Raw genomic sequence first — 23,363 nt, forward strand, 5'->3', positions numbered from 1 at the left:
CTAAGCTTGAAAATCCTGTCCACCTGTGAAACGAGTTGGTGAGGGCTCAGGCAGGGTAGAAGAGAGATGCTCTATGGCTGAGAGATGAGCGGCTCTCTTTCCCCCTGGAGCAGTGGGGTTTGGGAGGGGGCAGGCTTTGGGACCCGGCTGCAGAGGACTCTGGGATACCTCCCCACAATGCAGTGCTCCAGCATCTTGAAGACCTAGTTGAGTCCGGGGCAGAGCAGGGATTTGCACCCAAGTTTCCCACATCCCAGGTCCAGCCCTTGGCTGACCCCTTACCCCTTTCCCCGCTTCCCCCCTCACTGACACCCCTCTCTCCCCCACCGCTGCACTGGATGGGCCGGAGATGCCCAGCCAGGGCCCATGGCGCGAGGAGGCTATTTCAGCCGGACCTCAGAATATTCCGTGGTGGGGCCCTCGGGAGGCTCCCCCCGTTTGCGCTGCAGCTTGGAGAAGTCGATGGAGGCGTAGTGCAGCTCCTCCGGCTCCCCGGGGCCTAGCGGGCCCTGAGCTGCTGCAGACCCGTCCTGGACGCCTTTGGTCCGGCCGACGGCTGGAGTGTTGTGATCCTGGGTGAGAAGCAAGACAGAGACGCCAGGCAGAGGCTTGCAGCCTCCATGCTGAGCTGATTGCATGGGCTGCCCCCGGCCTGGTTTCCCCCACCCTCCATGCAAATGCATTTCCTGCTTCGGGCGTGCACTAGCCAGAGGCCGGGGGGATTGGGTGTGTTTCACACACGCTGCATGCGTGAGCCGATCCCATGCCGGCACCAGCTCGGTTAATGCCTCCCCTGCCTCACCCACACAGGCCACGCATTCGCAAGACGCACGGGGTTCTGTGCATTTCACACATTGCACGTGCCTGCACCGATCTCCTGCGTCTTGGGGCAGAGCCGGTTACGTTAATACGTTCCCTGCATTGCCTGCACCGGCCACGCATTTGATCCCAGGCATCTCGTGGTTGCAGAGCCCATGCTGATGCGTTCGTTGCTTTTTCTGAAAGGTGCAACAGACTCAGAACAGCCTGCACGCACCGTCCGATCACAAGCACCTGACACCGCAGCTGCAGAAATGCATTTCCTGCCCGGTTGGTGCATCCAGGAGATTGGCAGCATCCCAGCCCCAGTCTAGTCCCATGCACGTTGTGAATTCACGAGAATGCATTCGCCGCATGTCCTCCCCTCTGAGCGAGACCCGAGGGATGAGGTGCCTTCTCTGCATGCAGGAGCTGACCCCATGCCGTTCGGGGGGCCCAGGCTGGTGGCAGGGGTGCATATCCTCCACCGAGCACGCATGGGGGGTTGGGTGCCCTGGTGAAAGCCTGACTTATAGTCCTGCATTCATTAAGGGGGTGGGAAAGCAGGGGGCAGGGAGGAGAAGAACTGGAGGGGGGCAGAGATGGCGTGGGGTGGGAAGGGCAGGTGGGCTTGGTCCCCCGCTCCCCCAGGTACATACCACAGGGATGGTGGTGACGTTACTATAGATCAGGTTGGCGTCGTCGGCCGTGTTCTCCGCCAGGCTCCCGTTAGCCGCCTCCCCGGCCTCAGCGCTGGGGGGCACCAGTTCACGCAGCCTGTGGGGAGACAGATCAGGACGCACTCATGAGACCGGGGGTGGTGGTAGAATATCCCGTGGGGAGGGAGGGGGGTGGCACACCAGTATGAGAGGCTAGAGCGCAGGGGACTGGGAGAGGTCAGGGAGAGGGGGTGGTGGGGATCTCACGGGGGGGGGCTGGAATACCGCAGGGGAGATGGCAGGGGATCTCAGTGGGATCTCAGGGCGGGGCAGCTGGGGGTCAGGGCGGGAGGCGTCAGACTCACTTGATCACACAGAGCCCGAGAAGGAAGATGCCGACGGCGACCCCCAGACCACAGGCCACCCCGATGCCCAGCAGGTTGCCAGGCTCCTCCGCACCTGCAACAACACACAGCACGGGGCACGGCTGGGAGAGAACCCAGGAGTCCTGGCTCCCAACTCCCCTGCCTCCAACTCCCCGACCACACCCTTCTTCCAGGGCGGGGCACAGAACCCAGAAGTCCTGGCTCCCTCCCCCTCCCTGAGTTGGGGACAGAACCCAGGAGTCCGAGTGTCTCACCTCTCTGCTGGGGGCTGAGTTCAAAGTGCAGGGCGGCGTAGGTCCCGTGGGGGTTGGAGCCGAGGCAGAAGACCCTGGAGCCCCTGTCCCTGCTCCCCGTCCAGCTCAGGGTGCTGAAAACCTCGTCCCCCTGGGCCCACGAGCTGACCTGCAGGGTCCCCCGCGAGCCGTTCCCAGCCAGGGGCTCCCCGTCCACCTGCCACTGAAGCCGGGGCGGGGGGTGGGAGCGCAGGGAGCAGCTGCAGTTGATGCCGGGCCCCTGGCGCTGACAGGAAGAGTTCAGCCCGGTCCCCGGCCGGGGGCTGTCTGGGGAGCACAGGAGATAAAGGGAGAAATTAATAGTCAGAGAGAGAAACCTAGTGTCAGGGAGTCCTGTGGGTTAACCCTACTAATACCCAGGGGCAGAGAGTACCATAGATTAACCTGCTGATATCCAGTGGCAGGGAGTCCTGTGGGTTCTTTTGCTCTGGGACGTTTCTTCAGCCAGCCCGTGGGCGCTGATCCGGCCCCAACCTCAGTGAGCTGCGCTTCACACCAACCCACCTGCTTGTCCTCCCTCAGCCTCGGCGCTCACGGCCCTTGTAGATGGCCCAGGAGTCAGTTCAAGCCTCAGCTGCCCGAAGCAGCTAATTAACTAGCAGCTCGAAGCAGCTAATTAACTATGGCGGGGGGAGAGAGGGGGAAGGCGGTTTGCTCTGTCTCCGTTTAAAGGGGCCAGGGACCTGTGACACCTGCTAGAACTCAGTGGCGAGGAGTCCCACGGATTAACACTGCTACTCTCCAGTGTCAGCATCCCAGGGCTGAACCCCACTCACACTCGACGAGCAGCTGGAACGTCCCCTGGGCAGAGCTCCCCTCGTTCCGGGCCCAGCACCCGTACAGCCCCCCGTCCTCGGCCGTCACGTTGGGCAGTTCCAGCTGCAGCTGATTCTCCCCCGTGGGGCGGGCGCCCTCGACGGCTCGGCCCCCCCTCACCCAGCCCAGCACAGCGGGGGGGTTGCTGGCGACGGAGCAGAGGAACCGCAGGGAGTCGCCCTCCCGGGCTGTGAGTTGTGAGCCGTTCCCCACCGGGGTGCCGGGATCTGGGAACAGGAATAACACAGAGCCACTCGCACCCTGAGCCAGCCAGGCCCTGCCTGGGGGCTGGATCGGGGCCAGCACCCCGTAGAGGGGGAAGGCCGCATGCCCCTTGCCCTGCCCCCTAGCGATACCTTGGAATAGCTGGGGGTCGCTCCTGTTGGCTCTGGAGACGGTGATTTGCAGATTCCTCACTGGAGCTGAAATACCCACGGCAACGTATTAGATTGGAGAGCGCCCCCCATTGACCCCTCCCGCCCAGCAACCCCCATGGATCCCCCGCCCCCTGCAACCCCCCCCCCCGCTGCCCACCTGCCCCACCCCCAGCACCCCCCACTGAGGCCCCTCTGTCTCGCCCAGCACCCCCAAATGCCTTACACTGCACGTGCACACACAGGGCCCGGCTGGCCGACCCAAAGGGATTCTTCGCCCAGCACCGATACTCCCCAGCGTCCCCTCTGCTGAGATTCGGCAGCTCCAGGCGCCCGGCCCCTCCCTGGCCGGGGCTCAGGGACTCGTTCCCCTTGGCCCAGCTCAGGGTGGCCTCGGGTCTGCCCCCAGCCTCACAGCCCAGGCTCAGGGAGTCGCCCTCCTGGGTCTCCAGAGACACGACGTCGCCCTCAGCTCCCCAGGCATCTGGCACTGGAAGAGACGAGCAGGCGGGTTTGGTCCCACCAGAGATTCCCCACCAAGGAGCCGTGACGAAGCGGGACTGTTCTTAATGTTTCCTCTGAATATTGTGGGGGTGCCTCAGTTTCCCCTACGCAGTTCTTAAGTATCTAGGAGGTGGGGTAAGGGTGTATAATCATTGCAGAGCCCTAGAGGGCAGGTGTGTGCAGGGGTCTGGACACAGAGACTGGCCGACACCCTGTTTCCTGGCCACTGATGGCCCTTCCCCCCTGCAAGGTGAGAGCTAAACGGTTGGAGAACAAAGGGATCCGGTGACCTCCTGGCCCGGGAAAAGAACAAAGCCCAGAGGAGGAGGGGGCTGGAGGGAGTTTCAGTTTGGGGCTGGCTGGGACATGGAGTGAAGGGCAGACGTGGTTGTCTGGCTCACTGCCCCCCAAAATGGACGCAGCTGAGGGGTCCTGTTCCCTGCACCTGCAAGCTCTCTGTTAGACCATGTTCCTGTCGTCTAATAAACCTTCTGTGTTACTGGCTGGCTGAGAGTCACGTCTGACTGCGAAGTTGGGGTGCAGGACCCTCTGGCTTCCCCAGGACCCCGCCCGGGCGGACTCGCTGTGGGAAGCGCACGGAGGGGCAGAGGAGGCTGAATGCTCCGAGGTCAGACCCAGGGAGGTGGAGCCGGGTGAGCTGTGTGTCCTGCAGACAGGCTGCTCCCAGAGAGGAGACTTCCCCAGAGTCCTGCCTGGCTTCGTAGGGAGCAGGTCCAGAGCATCGTCCGGGGATGCAATGACACCCACCAAGGAGCCAAGACGCAGAGTCACCACTGGGGTGGGGTGGGGGGGCTGGTTATGCAGCGACCCCTCGCCCGGCACTGAGACCTGGCCCCTCTGGGGTGGGCGCACAATCTCGGTGCCTTGCCATGGCAGCAGGTCTCCGTCGCAGCGATCGGTCCCTAACCCATCTCCTGCCCGCTGCCCAGTGCCCCCTTAACGCCACCCCGGGCTCTAGAGAGAGGGAACCAGGCCTGCTCCCCCCACCATTGCCCCCCACAGCCCCGCGGTTCCTCGGGCTCTCCCCTCCGGGCACGGAGCAGCCTGGCCCGGCTGAGCTGGCGCCGGGCCCGGATCGCGGGCAGAGCGTGACTCGGAGGCGATCGCTGATCCCCGGGGCTCGCAGCGCGGCCTCTCACCGGGGCGTCTGTTCCTGGTCAGGGTCCCGGTGACATTGGGGGGGCCGGACGGGTCTGTAACACAAACCAGAGAGGGGGGATGAGGGGGGCTGGACAGCACCGGGGCGGGGGGTCTCTAGTGATCCCTGAGCCTAGACAGGGACCCTCGCTGTGAGCTCAGCTGGGGGACGGGAAGGTCCCTGAAGTGACACAAGCCCCGTGGGCAGGGAAGGGAAGCCACAGACCCGACTGGGCGCGACCCAAGAGGCGCCGGATGTAACCCAGGGGCCGGGTTAGGGCCAGGGGGAGCCAGAACCAAGGGACCAAAACTGGTGGGTCGGAATTCAGCTTAATTGGCGGAGGCACTAACGAGGGGCCGGGCTGCTCCGGCCTGGGGACTGGAGCGAGCGTCACCATCTCGCTGCCACCGTCCGCCGGGCGCCCGGGTGTTCAGCATCCTGCTCCCCAAACGTGTCCTCCCCAGGGCGGGACGGAGCCAGGGGTCTAAATAACCCCGCTCCCAGCCCAGCCACCACCAGGGTCGTCAGATACCCCCCTTGTGGGTCCTTTGCCTTCCCCCTTCGGTTCGTCTCTCCCGAGCCCTCTCCTTTGGCCCCCGGGCCTGGCCGGCCAGGCCTGGGTATTTTGCAGCCCGGCTGCACCCAGAGGGGCGGCTGAAAGCAGCACCCGGAGGAGCTGGACGCTGGTGCCCTCTGGCCAGGCCTGGCAGGGTCCGTCGACGCTGCCCTCAAAGGCCCGCGGCGCCGAGGCCCAGAGCCTGGGTCCGTTGGGTTGGGCTCGCGGGGTCGGGCCATTTAATGGGGGTTTGCCCTGGGGCAGGGCGGGTCGAGGTCTCTGGGCACCGACCCCGGAGCGTGTTTAGTGCCGGACAGTGACTGGGTCCCGTTAACACTCTGCCCCATAGAGAGCATCCTCCGATCCTAGGAGAAAGGGCACGGGGTGGAGGAGACATGGTGGGACAGCCTGGGGGGATCTTGGGGGGAACTGGGGTGTCTGGTGTGAGGGGGGGCATCCCAGGAAGGGGGGACTGGAATGTGGGGTGGGGGGGTGGAGCCCAGCACAGGAGGATTCTGGGGGCAGGGCAGGTCGGGGGTAGAGAGGATCCCAGAAGAGAAGGGCCTGAGGACCTGGGGCTGCGTTTGGGAGCGGGGAGCCATCACCAAGCGTGGCAGGAAGGGGTGAAATTCCCAAGAGAGAAGGGGCTGCATGGTGTGGGGGGGAAGGGGTCTGGAGTAGAATTGGCTGAAGGTGCATGGTGGGGGTGGGGATCCCAGCACAGGGCTGAGTTAGGGGAGGGGCTGGAGGGCAGGGCTGGGGAGCCCAGGGGGGTGGGGATCCCAGCAGGGGGGGCTGGGGGCCGGCATGGAGGGGCTGGGGGGGTCACTCACAGCCGACGTGTAGCCGGATGGTTCTGCGGGTGGAAGGTCCCCGTGGTGGGCGGTAGGTAATTCTGCAGACGAGCTCTTTGCCGTGGTCCCCCGGGGCGGGTGTGAAGCGCAGCGTGGAGCTGCGGGCCCAGGTGCCGTTCGCCAGCGGGGCTGAGTCGTCCCGGGCTGTGTCGCTGAACGGCCCCGTCCAGGTGATTCGGGGAGGGGGCCCGGAGCAGCGCCCGGGGGCCGTGCAGGTCACAGTCACCGGCTCCCCGGCCAGCAGCGTCCCTGGCAGCCCCCGCACCGGCGAGATCTGGATCTCCGGCTCCTCCGTCAGCCCTGAGACACGGGGAGAGGGGAGAGAATCACTCGGGGACACGGGGCCTTTCCCCTCTGGGGGCGCCGGCCCCGATCCGGCCCCAGGCCAGGGACTGGCTCAGGGGGGCTGAGGAGCGGTGACTGTGGCTGCTCTTACCTGGCACGGAGAGTGTAAGATCAGTGCCATCGGAATTGAAGAGATAATTGTATTTCAGTTTTCCTTTCTCGACTCTAAGGAAATATCTCCCCGCATCCGTCCTTCGGGCGTCGCTGATTTGCAGGGAGCAGTCGCCACGTGCCAGATCCCCCGCCAGCCGGAACCGGCCCTGGGTCTCCTGCGACACCCACTGGCTGGGGTCAGTGCTGGCCACGGGTGGATCCTGGCCCGCAGTTGCGGGCTCCTTGTACCAGTGTCTGTAGAGCCGGGCCTGGGGATTGTCGGTGTCGTACCAGGCTGGGTACGCGAAGGTGCAGGGGACGAGAACGCAGAGACCCTCCTGCACCGACACCGACTGCCGCACCGTCAGGGTAAATCCGGGCCGCTGGCACAGGGACCCTGCAGGGGACGGAGAGGGATCGAAGTGGGACTGTCGGGGGGGTCGACACCCGCTCCTGCCCTGAGGGGCTGAGAACAGCCCAGGAGAGCCTGTGGGTGGGGCAAGCAGCCCAGGCTGAGTGGGGCAGTAGGCCCCAATTCGGGCTCCGCTGGCCTCAGAAGCAGGCGGTGAGGCAGGATCAGACTCTCTCTCTCTCGCTCGCCTTTGGCGAGGGAGGGACCCGGCTGCAGGGAGCAGAGCGTACCTAGCATGGAGCAGGGCTGGGGAGCGGCCAAGGGGGCTGGGGAGCTCCGGCCGGGAAAATCCCAGGCTGCGGGTGTAGCAGGAGGCCAGGCAGGTACTAGGGTTGCACAGGGGCAGCCCATGGGGAGGCCAGGGCAGCCGATCCAAGCCCCTCCTTGCCAGTGATGAGTGGCTTTTACACCGCAGTCTGACCCCCTACAAGGGGCTAGTTGGTGACTGGCAGTAGCCTTACACTGCGGCAAGGTGGGGATAGTGGGTGGGGGGGTTCCCCTGGCAGGGGGGGGACCCTGAGAGACAGCGGGTGTACTGCCAGGGGGCAGCCATCCAGGAGACCAAGGGGCAATGGGTCCGGGAGGGATGCGGGGCCAGCAGTAAGGCGGATCATCGGCCTGCAGAGGGCGCCCTGGAGCCTGGTGATCTAATTCCCGACGAAGACCAGCAGGAGGCACCGCAGGGGTGAGTCTGCTCGCTTCCAGGCACCCACAGAGAGCAGAGGCCAACTCTGAGCTCCCCCCCAGCTCTGCCGGTGCTCCTCACTCCCGACCTGCAGCCCCCTGCGAGCCCAGCCCTGGATCCTCGACAAAATCTACTTCCATTTAGTTTCCAGCCTTCCCTACATGGAGCCTCCTGCCCTCTCCCGAGCACCACACTGGGCCATTGGGCTCCCCTCCCCATCTGGCCAGTCTCCCTTCCACGTCCTGGGACAGACCTGGCTCCGCTTAGCGCGGGTTCGGCTCTTCCCCCTGCACTGGGGCTGCAGGGGCTGCTTACTTACCCCTCCAGAGCAGGGCGAGGATCAGGACCCTCAGCATGGCTGTAGGGGGGGCAGGACCCCCTTCTCTCCAGGGGGGGCCCTGAGCCGGGAGCTCCCGTTCCCTGGCATCCTGCTGTGGAAGCAGGGCTCTGCCCATGGCTGGGGCGTCCGGCTGGGACAGACCTAGAGACAGACGGAGGGGGAAAGCGTGAGAGCGGAGGCTGTTTTGGGGGGTACAGATCTGCCTTGGGGACCATCAGTGCTGCTGGGCTCTGCAGGTGGCTGATCTGGGGCTGCTGGCAGTGCAGTGACCCACCCCCCGCCCCCATCACCAGACGGTCCTGAGACATCGTGGGCTAAAAAAATCCTTAATTTGGTGACAAAACCTGAGATTTTTTTTCACTAAGAATCATGAGATCGGCCAGAAAATCCCGAGCTGGTGAGAGAAGATGGTGGGAAGGCAGCGCTGCTCAGAGCCTGCTCTGCTTCCATCTTCCCACAAACACCAACACGTCAGCGGGCGGCCAGCGAAGTTACCACGGACGGCAGAGGGGAAGGGCGTCAGATCGGGAGAAGGAAAGAACCCGTCAGAGATGTTTTGACCAATTTGAATGAATTCAAATCAGTGGGGCCGGACGCTGTTCAACCTAGGGTGCTGAAGGCATTAGTTGAAGAAATCTTGGAGTCACTGGCAATAATATTTGCAAACTCATGGATGCCAGGAGAGGTCCCAGAAGACGGGAGAAGGGCTAATGGAGTGGCCATCTTTAAAAGGGGGAAAAGGAGGAGCCGGGGAATTATAGACCAGTCAGCCTGACCTCGACACCTAGAAAGCTGCTAGAGCCATGTATAAAACCTTCAATTTGTGAGGACGAAGGGGTGATCACCAGCATGGATTTATCAAGATCAAATCCTGCCAAACCAGCTTGATTTCCTTCTTTGACGAGGTAACTGGTTGGTGGCAGGGGGAAAGTGGTGGACATAATATCCCTGGACTTCAGCAAGGCTTTTGACATAGTCCCACAGGACATTCTCATAAGTAAGCTGGAGAAGACTTCTGAAGGAACTCAAATGTGAAACTGCAGAACTATGCAGTGAACAGCAGAGAGGCGAACAGAGGGAGTTTGCCTGGGATCTGCCTGAGAGGAGGTACGCTAAGGGCTGCATTAAGGAGGCTGTGTTGGTGAGTATCTGAGTGTCTGTTGTGGGGACAGTTTGACAGTTTGACCGTGTGCTTGACTGGTGGTTTGAAAAGTGTGAATTGGGAGTGCTTTGTTCCAGGTGAGCCTTGAGGGGGCCTGACTGTTATAAAAAGCCAGTCAGCTGCGAACCAGCTGAGTGGCGAACAGCAGAGAGGCTAACAGAGGGAGTTCGCCTGGGAAGAGCCCACTGAGGCTTACATCTTGCCGGCTTCTCTGAGTAATTACTACAACTCCTGAGGAAGCTCGTAGAAGCAAGGTAATATGGATGGGGAGCGTTCAGCTGTTGTGACCTGCACTGGGTATGCCATGTTTGTCTTTCTTCCACAGGACAGAAGCGACTTTGTCTGTACAAAGCGCAAGCTGGTCTCCATATTGGAAGAGAAGGTTCAAGATCTGGAGCAACAGGCATCGACCCTGCATTGCATAAGAGAAACTGAAGATTTCCTGGACAGACATCAGGATTTGCTTCTACGGGCACAACGTTCTGAAGATTCAGAGCAGGCTGCACTGTGGGGACAGGAGGACGGTGAAGAAATTTGCAGCACGTGACCTCCAGAAGAAGAAAGGGGAGTGTCCATGTACCAGCAACGCAGATACAGGTAAGTAACCGTTTTCATGTTCTCTCCACAGGTACCATTGCGGGGAGTGGCCCAGATGATACGTCTGGGGGAAGGGAGCAGAAGGAGACTCTGCCAGTTGAAAGGCATGAGATGCACTGTCCTAGGGATGGGGGTTCCACGACCACCGCTCCCAAGAGAAGGAGGCGGGTGGTGGTGGTCGGGGACTCTCTCCTCTGGGGACTGAGTCATCTATCTGCCGACTGGGAAAACCGAGAAGTCTGCTGCTTGCCAGGAGCTAGGATTCACGATGTGATGGAGACACTGCTGAGACTCATCAAGCCCTCAGATCGCTACCCCTTCCTGCTTCTCCACGTGGGCACCAATGACACTGCCAAGAATGACCCTCAGCGGATCACCGCGGACTACGTGGCTCTGGGAAGAAGGATAAAAGAGTTTGAGGTGAAAGTGGTCTTCTCGTCCATCCTCCCCGTGGAAGGAAAAGGCCTGGGTAGAGACCGTCGAATCGTGGAAGTCAACGAATGGCTACGCAGGTGGTGTCGGAGAGAAGGCTCTGGATTCTTTGACCATGGGATGGTGTTCCATGAAGGAGGAGTGCTAGGCAGAGATGGGCTCCACCTAACGAAGAGAGGGAAGTGCATCTTCGCGAGCAGGCTGGCTAACCTAGTGAGGAGGGCTTTAAACTAGGTTCACCGGGGGAAGGAGACCAAAGCCCTGAGGTAAGTGGGGACGTGGGATACCGGGAGGAAGCACGAGCAGGAGCGCGCGAGAGGGCAGGGCTCCTGCCTCATACTGAGAAAGAGGGACGATCAGTGAGTTATCTCAAGTGTCTATACACAAATGCAAGAAGCCTGGGAAACAAGCAGGGAGAACTGGAAGTCCTGGCACAGTCAAGGAATTATGATGTGATTGGAATAACAGAGACTTGGTGGGATAACTCACATGACTGGAGCACTGTCATGGATGGATATAAACTGTTCAGGAAGGACAGGCAGGGCAGAAAAGGTGGGGAAGTTGCATTGTATGTAAGGGAGCAGTGTTGGATCATATTAAAGAAGTTCTGTATTAAAATCACAAATGAGTTTGATTTCCGCATAGTTTAAATTCCAGGGTATTACTAATTAAGAGGTCTCTTGGTTTTTGGTACTGTTTCTCTCCCTCTATGTGTGAAAATTGCAAGCTGCTAATTGTGTTAGTACATTCTAAGACAGAGTCTGTTCTCAAAGGAATTCTTTGTAACAACAACTACTCACACAGAGAGAGACTCAAAGCAACACTCTGTAACAACAGAAACGGCACCCAGAGACTCCCCGCCCTTTTGTTGTAGTCATCTCACTGTGTTAACAATTGTGATTAAAATAGAGATAGAGGATGTATGTGTATGGATGCTTGGTGTGGATAATAACTGAGTGATCAGGGAGGTGCCAGCCTAAGAATCCAGTGTCCATCGGCTGAAGAAGGTGTCAAGTGGAAATAATCAGAGGACCCCCGGAGGGCAGACTGGAATCCACCCAACAGCCTCAAGGATGGGAGACCCAAAGAACAAGGTAACACCTGGCAGCACGGAGCCGTCAGGAATGTGCCATCTGCTGATTGATCCAGCAACAGCATGATGAAGCAATTCTCATAGACTGGCATAAGGAAGAAACTCCTATAAAAATGGACTCTAGAAAGTGAGAACTTTGGGGTCTGATTCTGCAAACCAACTTCCAGGAGCATCAGATGAGCATCTGACAAAACCTTGCTCCCTCCTCATGACCAGGCCACTTGGCCAGTGGCTTGGCATGAGCAACTCTAAGGCTGGTAACTATGAGAACAACCTTGCAGAACTTGTGTGTGTGTGTGTGTGTGAATGAATGTGTGAATAAATATGAGATTGAATGGAATATTACAGCTATAACTAACTGCTTACTATGATTCTTTCTGTATTCACAATAAATGTGGCATTTTGCCTTTTTCCCTTTAATAAGATCCTGCTGGTTTTTATTTTATTGGTATAACAGCAGTACGACTGCTCAGAGCTCCGGTATGAAACTGCAGAAAAACCTGAGAGTCTCTGGATTAAATTTAGCAGTGTGAGCAACAAGGGTGATGCCGTGGTGGGAGTCTGCTATAGACCACCGGACCAGGGGGATGAGGTGGACGAGGCTTTCTTCCGGCAACTCGCAGAAGTTACTAGATCGCAGGCCCTGGTTCTCATGGGAGACGTCAATCACCCTGATATCTGCTGGGAGAGCAATACAGCGGTGCACAGACAATCCAGGAAGTTTTTGGAAAGTGTAGGGGACAATTTCCTGGTGCAAGTGCTGGAGGAACCAACTAGGGGCAGAGCTCTTCTTGACCTGCTGCTCACAAACTGGGAAGAATTAGTAGGGGAAGCAAAAGTGGATGGGAACCTGGGAGGCAGTGACCATGAGATGGTCGAGTTCAGGATCCTGACACAGGGAAGAAAGGAGAGCAGCAGAATATGGACCCTGGACTTTGACTCCCTCAGGGAACTGATAGGCAGGATCCCCTGGGAGAATAACAGGAGGGGGAAAGGAGTCCAGGAGAGCTGGCTGTATTTTAAAGAATCCTTATTGAGGTTACAGGGACAAACCATCCTGATGTGCAGAAAGAATAGTAAATATGGCAGGCGACCAGCTTGGCTTAACAGTGAAATCCTTGCTGATCTTAAACACAAAAAAGAAGCTTACAAGGAGTGGAAGATTGGACAAATGACCAGGGAAGAGTATAAAAATATTGCTCGGGCATGCAGGAGTGAAATCAGGCAGGCCAAATCACACCTGGAGTTGCAGCTAGCAAGAGATGTTAAGAGTAACAAGAAGGGTTTCTTCAGGTATGTTAGCAACAAGAAGAAAGTCAAGGAAAGTGTGGGCCCCTTACTGAATGAGGGAGGCAACCTAGTGACAGAGGATGTGGAAAAAGCTAATGTACTCAATGCTTTTTTTGCCTCTGTCTTCACGAACAAGGTCAGCTCCCAGACTGCTGCACTGGGCAGCACAGCATGGGGAGGAGGTGACCAGCCCCTGTGGAGAAAGAAGTGGTTCGGGACTATTTAGAAAAGCTGGACGTGCACAAGTCCATGGGGCTGGATACTTGCATCCGAGAGTGCTAAAGCAGTTGGCGGCTGTGATTGCAGAGCCATTGGCCATTATCTTTGAAAACTCATGGTGATTGGTGGAAGTCCTGGACGACTGGAAAAAGGCTAATGTAGTGCCCATCTTTAAAAAAGGGAAGAAGGAGGACCCTGGGAACTACAGGCCAGTCAACCTCGCCTCAATCCCTGGAAAAATCATGGAGCAGGTCCTCAAGGAATCAATTCTGAAGCACTTAGAGGAGAGGAAAGTGATCAGGAACAGTCAGCATGGATTCACCAAGGACAAGTCATGCCTGACTAATCTAATTGCCTTCTATGACGAGATAACTGACTCTGTGGATGAGGGGAAAGCAGTGGACATGTTGTTTCTTGACTTTAGCAAAGCTTTTGACACGGTCTCCCACAGTATTCTTGCCAGCAAGTTAAAGAAGTATGGGCTGGATGAATGGACTATAAGGTGGATAGAAAGTTGGCTAGATTGTCTGGCTCAACGGGTAGTGATCAATGGCTCCATGTCTAGTTGGCAGCCGGTATCAAGTGGAGTGCCCCAAGGGTCGGTCCTGGGGCCGGTTTTGTTCAATATCTTCATAAATGATCTGGAGGATGGTGTGGATTGCACCCTCAGCAAGTTTGCAGATGACACTAAACCGGGAGGAGAGGTAAATACACTGGAGGGCAGGGATAGGATACAGAGGGCCCTAGACAAATTAGAGGATTGGACCAAAAGAAATCTGATGAGGTTCAACAAGGAGAAGTGCAGAGTCCTGCACTTAGGACAGAAGAATCCCATGCACCGCTACAGACTAGGGACCGAATGGCTCGGCAGCAGTTCTGCAGAAAGGGACCTAGGGGTTACAGTGGATGAGAAGCTGGATATGAGTCAGCAGTGTGCCCTTGTTGCCAAGAAGGCCAATGGCATTTTGGGCTATATAAGTAGGGGCATTGTCAGCAGATCGAGGGACAGGATTGTACCCCTCTATTCGACATTGGTGAGGCCTCATCTAGAGTACTGTGTCCAGTTATGGGCCCCACACTACAAGAAGGATGTGGAAAAATTGGAAAGAGTCCAGCGGAGGGCAACAAAAATGATTAGGGGACTGGAACACATGACTTATGAGAAGAGGCTGAGGGAACTGGGATTGTTTAGTCTGCAGAAGAGAAGAATGAGGGGGGATTTGATAGCTGCTTTCAACTACCTGAAAGGGGGTTCCAAAGAGGATGGCTCTAGACTGTTCTCAGTGGTAGCTGATGACAGAACAAGGAGTAATGGTCTCAAGTTGCAGAGCGTGAGGTTTAGGTTGGATATTAGGAAAAACTTTTTTCACTAGGAGGGTGGTGAGGCACTGGAATGCGTTCGCTAGGGAGGTGGTGGAATCTCCTTCCTTAGATATTTTTAAGCTCAGGCTTGACAAAGCCCTGGCTGGGATGATTTAGTTAGGGATTGGTCCTGCTTTGAGCAGGGGGTTGGACTAGATGACCTCCTGAGGTCCCTTCCAACCCTGATATTCTATGATTCCATGAACTACTAACTGTGTTATGTAACCTATCATTTAAATCCCCCTCTGTACCAGATGACTGGAGGATAGTTTATGTGACACCAATTTTTTAAAAAGGCTCCAGAGGTGATCCCACCAATTAGAGGCCACTAAGCGTAACTTCAGTACTAGGCAAACTGGAGAGAGGTAAATAGCAGTGTTCCCCAAGGGTCTGTACTGGGACCAATGCTGTTCAACATATTCATAAATGATCTGGAGAAAGGGGTGAACAGTGAGGTGGCAAAATTTACAGATGATACAAAACTACTCAAGATAATTACGTTCAAAGCTGACTGCGAAGCTCTACAAAGGGATCTTACAAAACTAGGTGACTGGGTAACAAAATGACAGATGAAATTCAATGTTAATAAATGCGAAGTAATGTACATGGGAAACCCTAATCCCAGCTGTAATATAAAATGATGGGGTCTAAATTAGTTGTTACCACTCAAGAAAGATTTTGGAGTCAGTGTGGACAGTTCTCAGAAAACATCCACTCAATGTGCAGCGGAAGTCGAAAAAGCTAACAGAATCTTGGTTATCATTAAGAAAGGAATAGATAATAAAACTGAAAATATCATATTGCCTTTCTATTAATCGATGGTACACCCACATCTTGAACGCTGCGTGCAGTTCTTGTGGCCCCATCTCAAACTGGAATTGGAAAAGTTTCAGAAAAGGGCAACAAAAATTATTAGGGGTGTGGAACAGCTGCCATCTGAAAACGAATAGTGCGGTGTCACCATACACCATGGAACAGCTTCCCTATGAGGAGAGATTAATAAGACTGCGACTGTTCAGCTTGGAAAAGAGACGACTGAGGGGGGATAGGATTGAGGGCTATAAAATCCTGACGGGTGTGAAGAAAGTAAATAACACAAGAACTAGGAGTCCCCAAATAAAAGTAACAGGCAGCAGGTTTAAAACAAACAAAAGGAAGTATTTCTTCACACAACGCACAGTCTACCTTGGAAGGTACTCTTTGCCAGAGGATATTGTGAAGGCCAGGACTATAACAGGGTTCAAAAAGAACTGGATGAATTCAGGGAGGATCGGTCCATCAATGGCTATTAGCCAGGATAGGCAGGGATGGTGTCCCTAGCCTCTGTTCGCCAGAAGCTGGGAATGGGCAACAGGGGATGGGTCACTTGATGATTCCCTGTTCTGTTCATTCCCTCTGGGGCACCTGGCACTGGCCACTGTTGGAAGACAGGATACTGGGCTAGATGGACCTTTGGTCTGACCCAGTCTGGCCGTTCTTATGGAGAAATGGGGGCTATTTGGAACTACAAATAAGCGGATACATAATTGGTTAAACAACTGCAAACAATGAGTGACTGTTAATGGAGAGACATTGGATTGGAGGGAGGTCCCAAGTGGGGCTCCAGAGGGATCTGTTCTGGGTCCCGTGTTGTTTAACATCTTTATCAATAACCTGGATGTAGGACTAGGGAGCAGACTGATCACATCTGCAGATGACACAAAGCTGCCGGGAGTTGCCAACGCTTTGGAGGATGGAGCTAAAATTCTGAGGGATCTCGATCAATTGGAGAACTGGGCTGTAGACGAGACAATGAAATTCATCAAGGACAAAGGGAAGTTGCTCCACGTAGGGAAGAAAACCAAATACAGGATGGGGAAGAACTGGCCGGGCAGCAGCACCGCTGAGAAGGAGCTGGGAGTTGGGGTGGATCACAACTCGACAGGAGTCAGCAATGCGATGCTGTTGCAGAAAAAAAAAAATGCATTTTTAGGTTGCATTACCAGAGGCAGAACATGCAAGTCACGGGAGGTGCCAGTCCCTCTCTACTCGGCGCTGGCTAGGCCTCAGCTGGAGGACTGTGTCCAGTTTCGGTCACCAATGTGTAGAAAGGATGCAGAGAAACTGGAAAGGATCCGGAGGCGAGGGAGAAAGATGATCAAAGGGATGGAACGCAAGCCCGAGGGGCACAGCCTGAAGGAACTGGGTGTGGTTAGCTTGGAAAAGAGACTGGGGGAGGGGGACATGATCGCGGTTTTCAAATACTTGAAAGGCTGCCAGAAAGAAGCTGGAGAAAAGTCGTTCTCTCTGGCCCCAGAGGGCAGGACAAGGGGCAACGGGTTCAGACTGCAGCAGAGTCGATTGAGATTAAATCTCAGGAAAAACTCCCCAGCTGTGAGAGCAGTCCGACAATGGACCAGACGCCCAGGGAGGTCTTGGAAGCTCCTTCACTGGAGGGTTTTGAGAGGAGGCTGGACAGCATCTGTCTGGGATGGGTTAGACCCCACAAATCCTGCATCTTGGCAGGGGTTGCGCTAGGTGACCCCTGCGGTCCCTTCTCACCCTGTGGGTCTGTGATTCCAGGATTCGCTAAAACATCCTGAGATTTAATGTGAACATCATGACAACCCCCTGTCCCTGAAATTCGCTAATCAATCCGAGATTTGCTCTAAGGATCTGAGATTGGCTTTTAAAATCCACAGATTTGTGCTTTGTCTCCGCACACCCTGTTTGCGGCCCATTGGGTCATTCCTCCCGCTCCCACCCCCCCCCACCCTCCCCTACTTAAAATCTCCTCTCAGCTCCTGAGGGGGGAGCTGCTTCCCTCCTGCAGCACCCCTGATTGGCTGCCCTTCTCCAGAAGGCGGGGCAAGGAGGCAGGGTAGCCAATCAGAGGTTCCCCCTCTGGGCAAGGCTGGAGTTCTGCAGCCTTGGGGCTGGTCACTGGCGCAGTGAGCTGGGCAGGTCTCAGCCTGGATCCCCCGTAGCCCATGCATGCCCCGCCCCGCCGGAGCAAGGTGGGATGGGCCCTGCTCCCCAGGGCTGGAGGGGCAGAGGCCGCCCCAAGAGATGCAGCCTCCATCCTCATCCATGGGGGGCTGCCCTGTCCTCGTGCAGTGTCTAAAAGCCCCAGTGGTCTGTTGTCCACAGAGCTCCATGGGGGGCGGGGGCCATGGAGTGAGCACAGCTGGAGAATGGGAGAGAAGTTTGCACATATGTGCTCCCTCTCATAGAATCATAGAATATCAGGGTTGGAAGGGACCTCAGGAGGTCATCTAGTCCAACCCCCTGCTCAAAGCAGGACCGATCCCCAGTTAAATCATCCCAGCCAGGGCTTTGTCAAGTCTGACCTTAAAAACTTCTAAGGAAGGAGATTCCACCACCTCCCTAGGGAACGCATTCCAGTGTTTCACCACCCTCCTAGTGAAAAAGTTTTTCCTAATAGCCAACCTAAATCTCCCTCACTGCAACTTGAGACCATTACTCCTTGTTCTGTCATCTGCTACCACTGAGAACAGTCTAGAGCCATCCTCTTTGGAACCCCCTTTCAGGTAGTTGAAAGCAGCTATCAAATCCCCCCTCATTCTTCTCCTCCGCAGACTAAACAATCCCAGTTCCCTCAGTCTCTCCTCATAACTCATGTGTTCCAGTCCCCTAATCATTTTTGTTGCCCTCCGCTGGACTCTTTCCAATTTTTCCACCTCCTTCTCGTGGTGTGGGGCCCAAACTGGACACAGTACTCCAGATGAGGCCTCACCAGTGTCGAATAGAGGGGAACGATCACGTCCCTCGATCTGCTGGCAATGCCCCTACTTATACAGCCCAAAATGCCATTGGCCTTCTTGGCAACAAGGGCACACTGCTGACTCATATCCAGCTTCTCGTCCACTGTCACCCCTAGGTCCTTTTCCGCAGAACTGCTGCCTAGCTATTCGGTCCCTAGTCTGTAGCGGTGCATGGGATTCTTCCGTCCTAAGTGCAGGACTCTGCACTTGTCCTTGTTGAACCTCATCAGATTTCTTTTGGCCCAATCCTCCAATTTGTCTAGGTCCCTCTGTGTCCTATCCCTACCCTCCAGCGTATCTACTTCTCCTCCCAGTTTACCCTCTGGGGTATCTATAACTGCCCTGTCTGCAATGCCTGTCCACCCTGCCCCCCAAACCTGCCCCGTGGAGAAGGGGAAACCCCCGGGGTATCTGTAACTGTAGTAGCAGGATTTTATGTCTGTAGTTTGTATAATTTAGAATGAAGGATAAAGAATAATAATACAGCATGCATGATTTGACCATATTCTGCCAGCCACCCTTTCTGAAAGCAGGAAGGAATGGCCTAGTGGGCCATTGGTAAAGATGCATCAGCCAGAATCTTTTGTCTGAAGCTGATTTCAAGGCAGTAATAGATCCGTAGGGTCACCACTTTGTTGTAGGTTTAAAATGAGCATTTTGAAATAGGTAGAAGTATGCAATGATTGTTTTCTCCTGCATTGCAATTTGATGTTCCTGTTCAAATGTTCTGTGTAAATCAATCCTGTTTTGCGTGTGAATGAGGAATGTGTGCGTTAGAAAAGCGTGAAGGCCGTCACCAGACCAGATGTTCTAGGGAGGAACTGAGGATAGACGTAAAGGTGCCAGAAGATTGCAACACACCCCTATTGAGATGTCAGAGGAGGGCAGATTGATGACTCTAAAAGATGGGGCAGGAACTTGTTAATGGGGACAAGATAGTTGTGATCAAACCCAGCATGGGGTAACTCCCTGAGAGATGGGTGAAGGAACAAGATAAAGGATGAGGAGAACAATTTAAGAAAATGAGCACTCGTCAAACGGCGATTGATCACAGCATGACGGTGCAAAACTCATTGGTCCCAATGAAGGAGAATCACTATATAAACAGGGGGCCTTGCCATGAAACGTTGGGTTCGTCCTGCCAAGACTTCCCCGGAGCATCGTGTCGCAACCAACAGAACCCGGCTCCTCCTTCCCCTTGATCAACCTAGCTGGCCACTAGATTGGTCCATACTTTGGACTGGTAACTATGACTTTAACTATAACATCGACTGGTGGGACAGTTTGGGTGTGGGAGGGGGTATGTTTGATTAAAAGCATATGCTAATTGTTGTATGTCCAATAAATGCAGCGTGTTGCCTTTTCCCCTGAAAAAGATTCTATGTGCTTCTTATAAGCAAAACATAATTGCCCCCTCTGCAATGCCTGCCCTCCTTTCACTCCAAAATGGCCCCCATGGGGAAGGGGAAAGTTCCATTTCCCACCATCCCTCTGCTGCCCTCAGGTGCTCTTGGGAAGGAGGCTGAGAGATGAGAGCTGGGGAACCCACTGCTGTATGTGGCCCCCTGAGCCGACTCCTCCAGTGTTGTGCCCAGGGTGGGGAAGACCTGGGTGGGACGCTGCTCGGGCTTGAGGGGCACCGGCAGAACTGTGGGGGCAGGGAGCTCAGGGCTGGGATAATAAAGGGCTGCGTGTCAAGATTAAGGGGCACCCCAGTCTCCACAGACCATCCAGCTCCCTCCCGCACCCTAGTTCCACTCACCCCTACACCTGCAGAGTGGGGGCCCAGCACCAGGCTCTCCTACCGTGCAGCCTGGATTCCTCACGGTTTGTGACTCGGAGCCTCGGGAAGCGGCATGCATAGGACTGTGAGCGCAGAAGTAAGCACTAGTAGGGGCTGTTGCGGGGAGATGCTGTCTCAGAAACCCCAGCATCAGCATCCTGCCGACTTCCTCTCCCTCTGGCTGGGGCTGCCTGTGGCTTCCTTGCAACAGAGGCAGGCTGCATCTTGCTTGTGGGGCTGGAAATAGAACCCAGGAGTCCGGGTCTCTGAGCCCTTTTACAGCTCACTCTCCTCCCAGAGCTGGGATAGAGCCCAGGAGTCGTGATTACCTGCCTCCAGCCCCCACTCTAATGCACTAGACCCTGCTGCCTACCCAGAGCCAGGGACAGAACCCAGGAGTTCTGGTGTGACATTGCACTCCATATGTTTATGGAAATATGCTTATGAGTGTGAATATAATGTAACTGGAATACGCTTTATGCAAAAGGTCTCTTGTAAGGTATCATTACAAAGTTTATAATCTGATGAGTGTGGTTATCCTATTTGTATGAATGTGTCATTCTTGTATCTGAAGCTAGAAATAGGAAGGCATTACTCTGAAGTCCTATTGTAATTATGCAAAATGTGGGCCATTAATGGTGGTTTAGAATCTTGATGGCTCCCACTGACCAGGAAACTTGGTTGTAAATGGCTCTGTTTACCTGTAAGCCTTCCTGTGAGTCAGACCAGAAAGAATGGAGGCTTGGGGGTCTCACAGGACATGTGACCCTGTCACCTGGTACTCGAATCCATCTTAAACCTGGTGCCTTTCCATTTAGAAGGAGGGGTGGGGACCCAGAGAGAAAAAGGTTCCTGCCTTGTTCCAAAACCATAAGAGGGGGAACAGAACAAAGGGGGCTGCAATCATGAGAACTACTAGTTACCACCTGAGCTGGAACTAACAAGGACTGTACCAGGGGAGAGGATTAGGCCTAGACTAGGAGGGAGTCTGGTCTGTGAAAGAAGCTCCTTGGAACGTCTCTGAGGGTGAGATTTACCTGTATTCAGTTTCTTAAATGTATTAGGCTTAGACTTATGTGTTTTGTTTTATTTTGCTTGGTGACTTACTTTGTTCTGTCTGTTACTTCTTGAAAGCACTTAAATCCTACTTTTTATACTTAATAAAATCACTTTTATTAATTAACCCAGAGCAAGTGATTAATACCTCGGGGAGCAAACAGCTGTGTGTATCTCTCTATCAGTGTTACAGAGGATGGACAATTTATGAGTTTACCCTGTCTAAGCTTTGTACACAGTAAAAAGGATTTATTTGGGGTTTGGATCCCATTGGGAGCTGGGTGTCTGGGTGCTGGAGATAGGTGACCTATGGAGTAGTTTTTGGTTAAAGCCTGCAGCTTTGGGGGCGTGGCCCAGACCTGGGTCAGGGTTGCAGCAGGCTGGTGTGTCTGGCTCAACAAGACAGGGTTCTGGAGTCCCAGACAGTCAGTGGAAAACAGGCTCAGAGGTTCAACAGGCTCAAATTCAGCACATCAGGTGACAGTCTCAAGGGGGTCTCTGTGACGGAACCCGTCACAGTGCTGTAGTCGAACAGGCTATGTGCACAGCTGATTGCTTTGACACAATGGTAAGGATTTTAAGTGAGTTTTAAGTGTGTTGGCTGGAGAACAGACAAAGCGGTTACCAGTTTATTTTCTGTTTGCTTATTTTGGGTAAGGGAAATAGGGACAGAAAAGTAAGAGTGAAACTCAGAAGAAGCTAGAACTGCACCAGTTGCAAGTTGTTAGGAAGGAAAGAGAGAGCCAGCAAGTCCTTGAGTTCAAAGACAAAGAACTTGAGGCCCAGAAACAGAGTCAAATCAAAGTACAAAAAGCTGCCCACCAGCTAGATCTGGAGTTAAAAGACAGAGAAATACAGGCCCAAATTGAGACCCAGAAGCATGAACTGGCTATAATGGAGTGGAAGAGGTGCACAGAGACCTGTATCCCAGTCATAAATATAGAGGGAAGAGTAGCCTAAAATCCCTCCTTGGCAGCTGTACTAAATTACCTTACCTGTAAGGGGATAAACAGTTCCATAACCTAGTTAGCACCTGACCAAAAGGACCAATGAGGAAAGAAGATACTCTCAAATCGGGGGAGGTAGGGGCGGGGAGAAGGATTTGTGTGTGGCTTTCTTTTTGGTTCCTTCTCAGGACAGACAGAGAAGCCAAGCAGGTACAACATCTCCTGAAAATATACCTGGAATTTACTATGTAAAATTACAGCAATTGTAAGAAAGGCAAGGAAATGCATTAGGTTATCTTTTGTTTTAGCCTGTGAATTTTCCTATGCTACAAAGGTAGTTTTATTCCTGTTTTTGTAACTGAAACTGAGCCAGAGGGGAATCCTTTATGTTTAAATCTTTTTATTACCCTGTAAAGTTACCTTCCATCCTGATTTTGTGGTGTGATTCTTTTACTTTTTCTTTATAAATAAAGTTCTTCTTTTAAGAACCTGATTGATTTCGGTGTCCTGAAGACAAAGGGTCTGGTCTGTGCTCACATTGGGAACTGGGTGCTGGAGACAGGTGACTTGCTGAGTTGTTTTTGTTTAAAGTCTGCAGCTTTGGGGGTGTGGAGCAGACCCGGATCTGTGTTGCAGCAGGCTAGCGTGTCTGGCTCAACAAGGCAGGGTTCTGGAGTCCCAAGCCGGCAGGGAAAACAGGCTCAGAGGTAACTTCAGCACCTCAGGCGACAGTCCCAAGGGGATCTCTGTGACCGAACCTGTCACACCTGGCTCTGAGACCCTCTACACCCCAGTCTCCTCCCAGAGCTGTGGATGGAACCCAGGAATCCTGGCTACCTGCCCCCGATCCCAGCTCTATCCCTTTATTACTGCTTTTTGCAGTCCTACAATAATATTTGAACGCTAGCAGCTCACACCTCTTATTGTATTGAACACGCTGCAGACACTAATCACTCACCTCGAGCTGAGAGGCAGCCGCCTCCGGGGTGGGGCAGCTGGGGAACAGCCGCACAGCGACACTGTCCAGGGGTTGCTCACCTGGAGCTGAGGTGCGTCCGCCTCTGGGGTGGGGCGTCTGGGAACAGCGCACTGGAACAGCAGATGCCCAGTTAGGACGGCTAGCCAATCCCGACTCCAATGGGAAGAGCCGGGTGTGTGCAGAGACCTGCCTCGCAGGGAGCGGGTGCGAGTGTCAGGGCGAGGGCTGGGGCGAGAGGTGAGATTTCAAGACAGGAAGGGGAAGTCAGTTTGTGAATCTGGCCCTAGCCCGTCTTGCACGAGCTGGTTCCAGTGGCTGGAGATCTCGGTGCCATCGATGCAAGACGGAGATTGTCACAGACACAGGCCAGCTCCCACCGACAGCTGGCTTCCAGCCCCCACGTGG

At 54.9% G+C, this 23,363-nt stretch overlaps 1 protein-coding gene across 1 annotated transcript; it reads right to left on the reverse strand.

The window, feature by feature from the left end:
* Nucleotides 1-328: 328 nt before the first annotated feature.
* Nucleotides 329-23,141, reverse strand: LOC144279837 (sialic acid-binding Ig-like lectin 16). The gene is made up of 12 exons (XM_077841522.1): nucleotides 22,938-23,141; nucleotides 8,254-8,415; nucleotides 6,836-7,234; nucleotides 6,379-6,699; nucleotides 4,991-5,044; nucleotides 3,553-3,816; nucleotides 3,309-3,374; nucleotides 2,913-3,179; nucleotides 2,098-2,403; nucleotides 1,823-1,916; nucleotides 1,458-1,575; nucleotides 329-572 (listed from the first exon to the last, which is right to left on the reverse strand). Exons 2-12 carry the CDS (start codon nucleotides 8,387-8,389, stop codon nucleotides 381-383), a joined length of 2,217 nt encoding a protein of 738 aa, XP_077697648.1. The 5' UTR covers nucleotides 8,390-8,415; nucleotides 22,938-23,141; the 3' UTR covers nucleotides 329-380.
* Nucleotides 23,142-23,363: the final 222 nt, after the last annotated feature.

This window comes from Eretmochelys imbricata, chromosome 24 (assembly GCF_965152235.1).
Source record: "Eretmochelys imbricata isolate rEreImb1 chromosome 24, rEreImb1.hap1, whole genome shotgun sequence".
NCBI lineage: Eukaryota > Metazoa > Chordata > Testudines > Cheloniidae > Eretmochelys > Eretmochelys imbricata.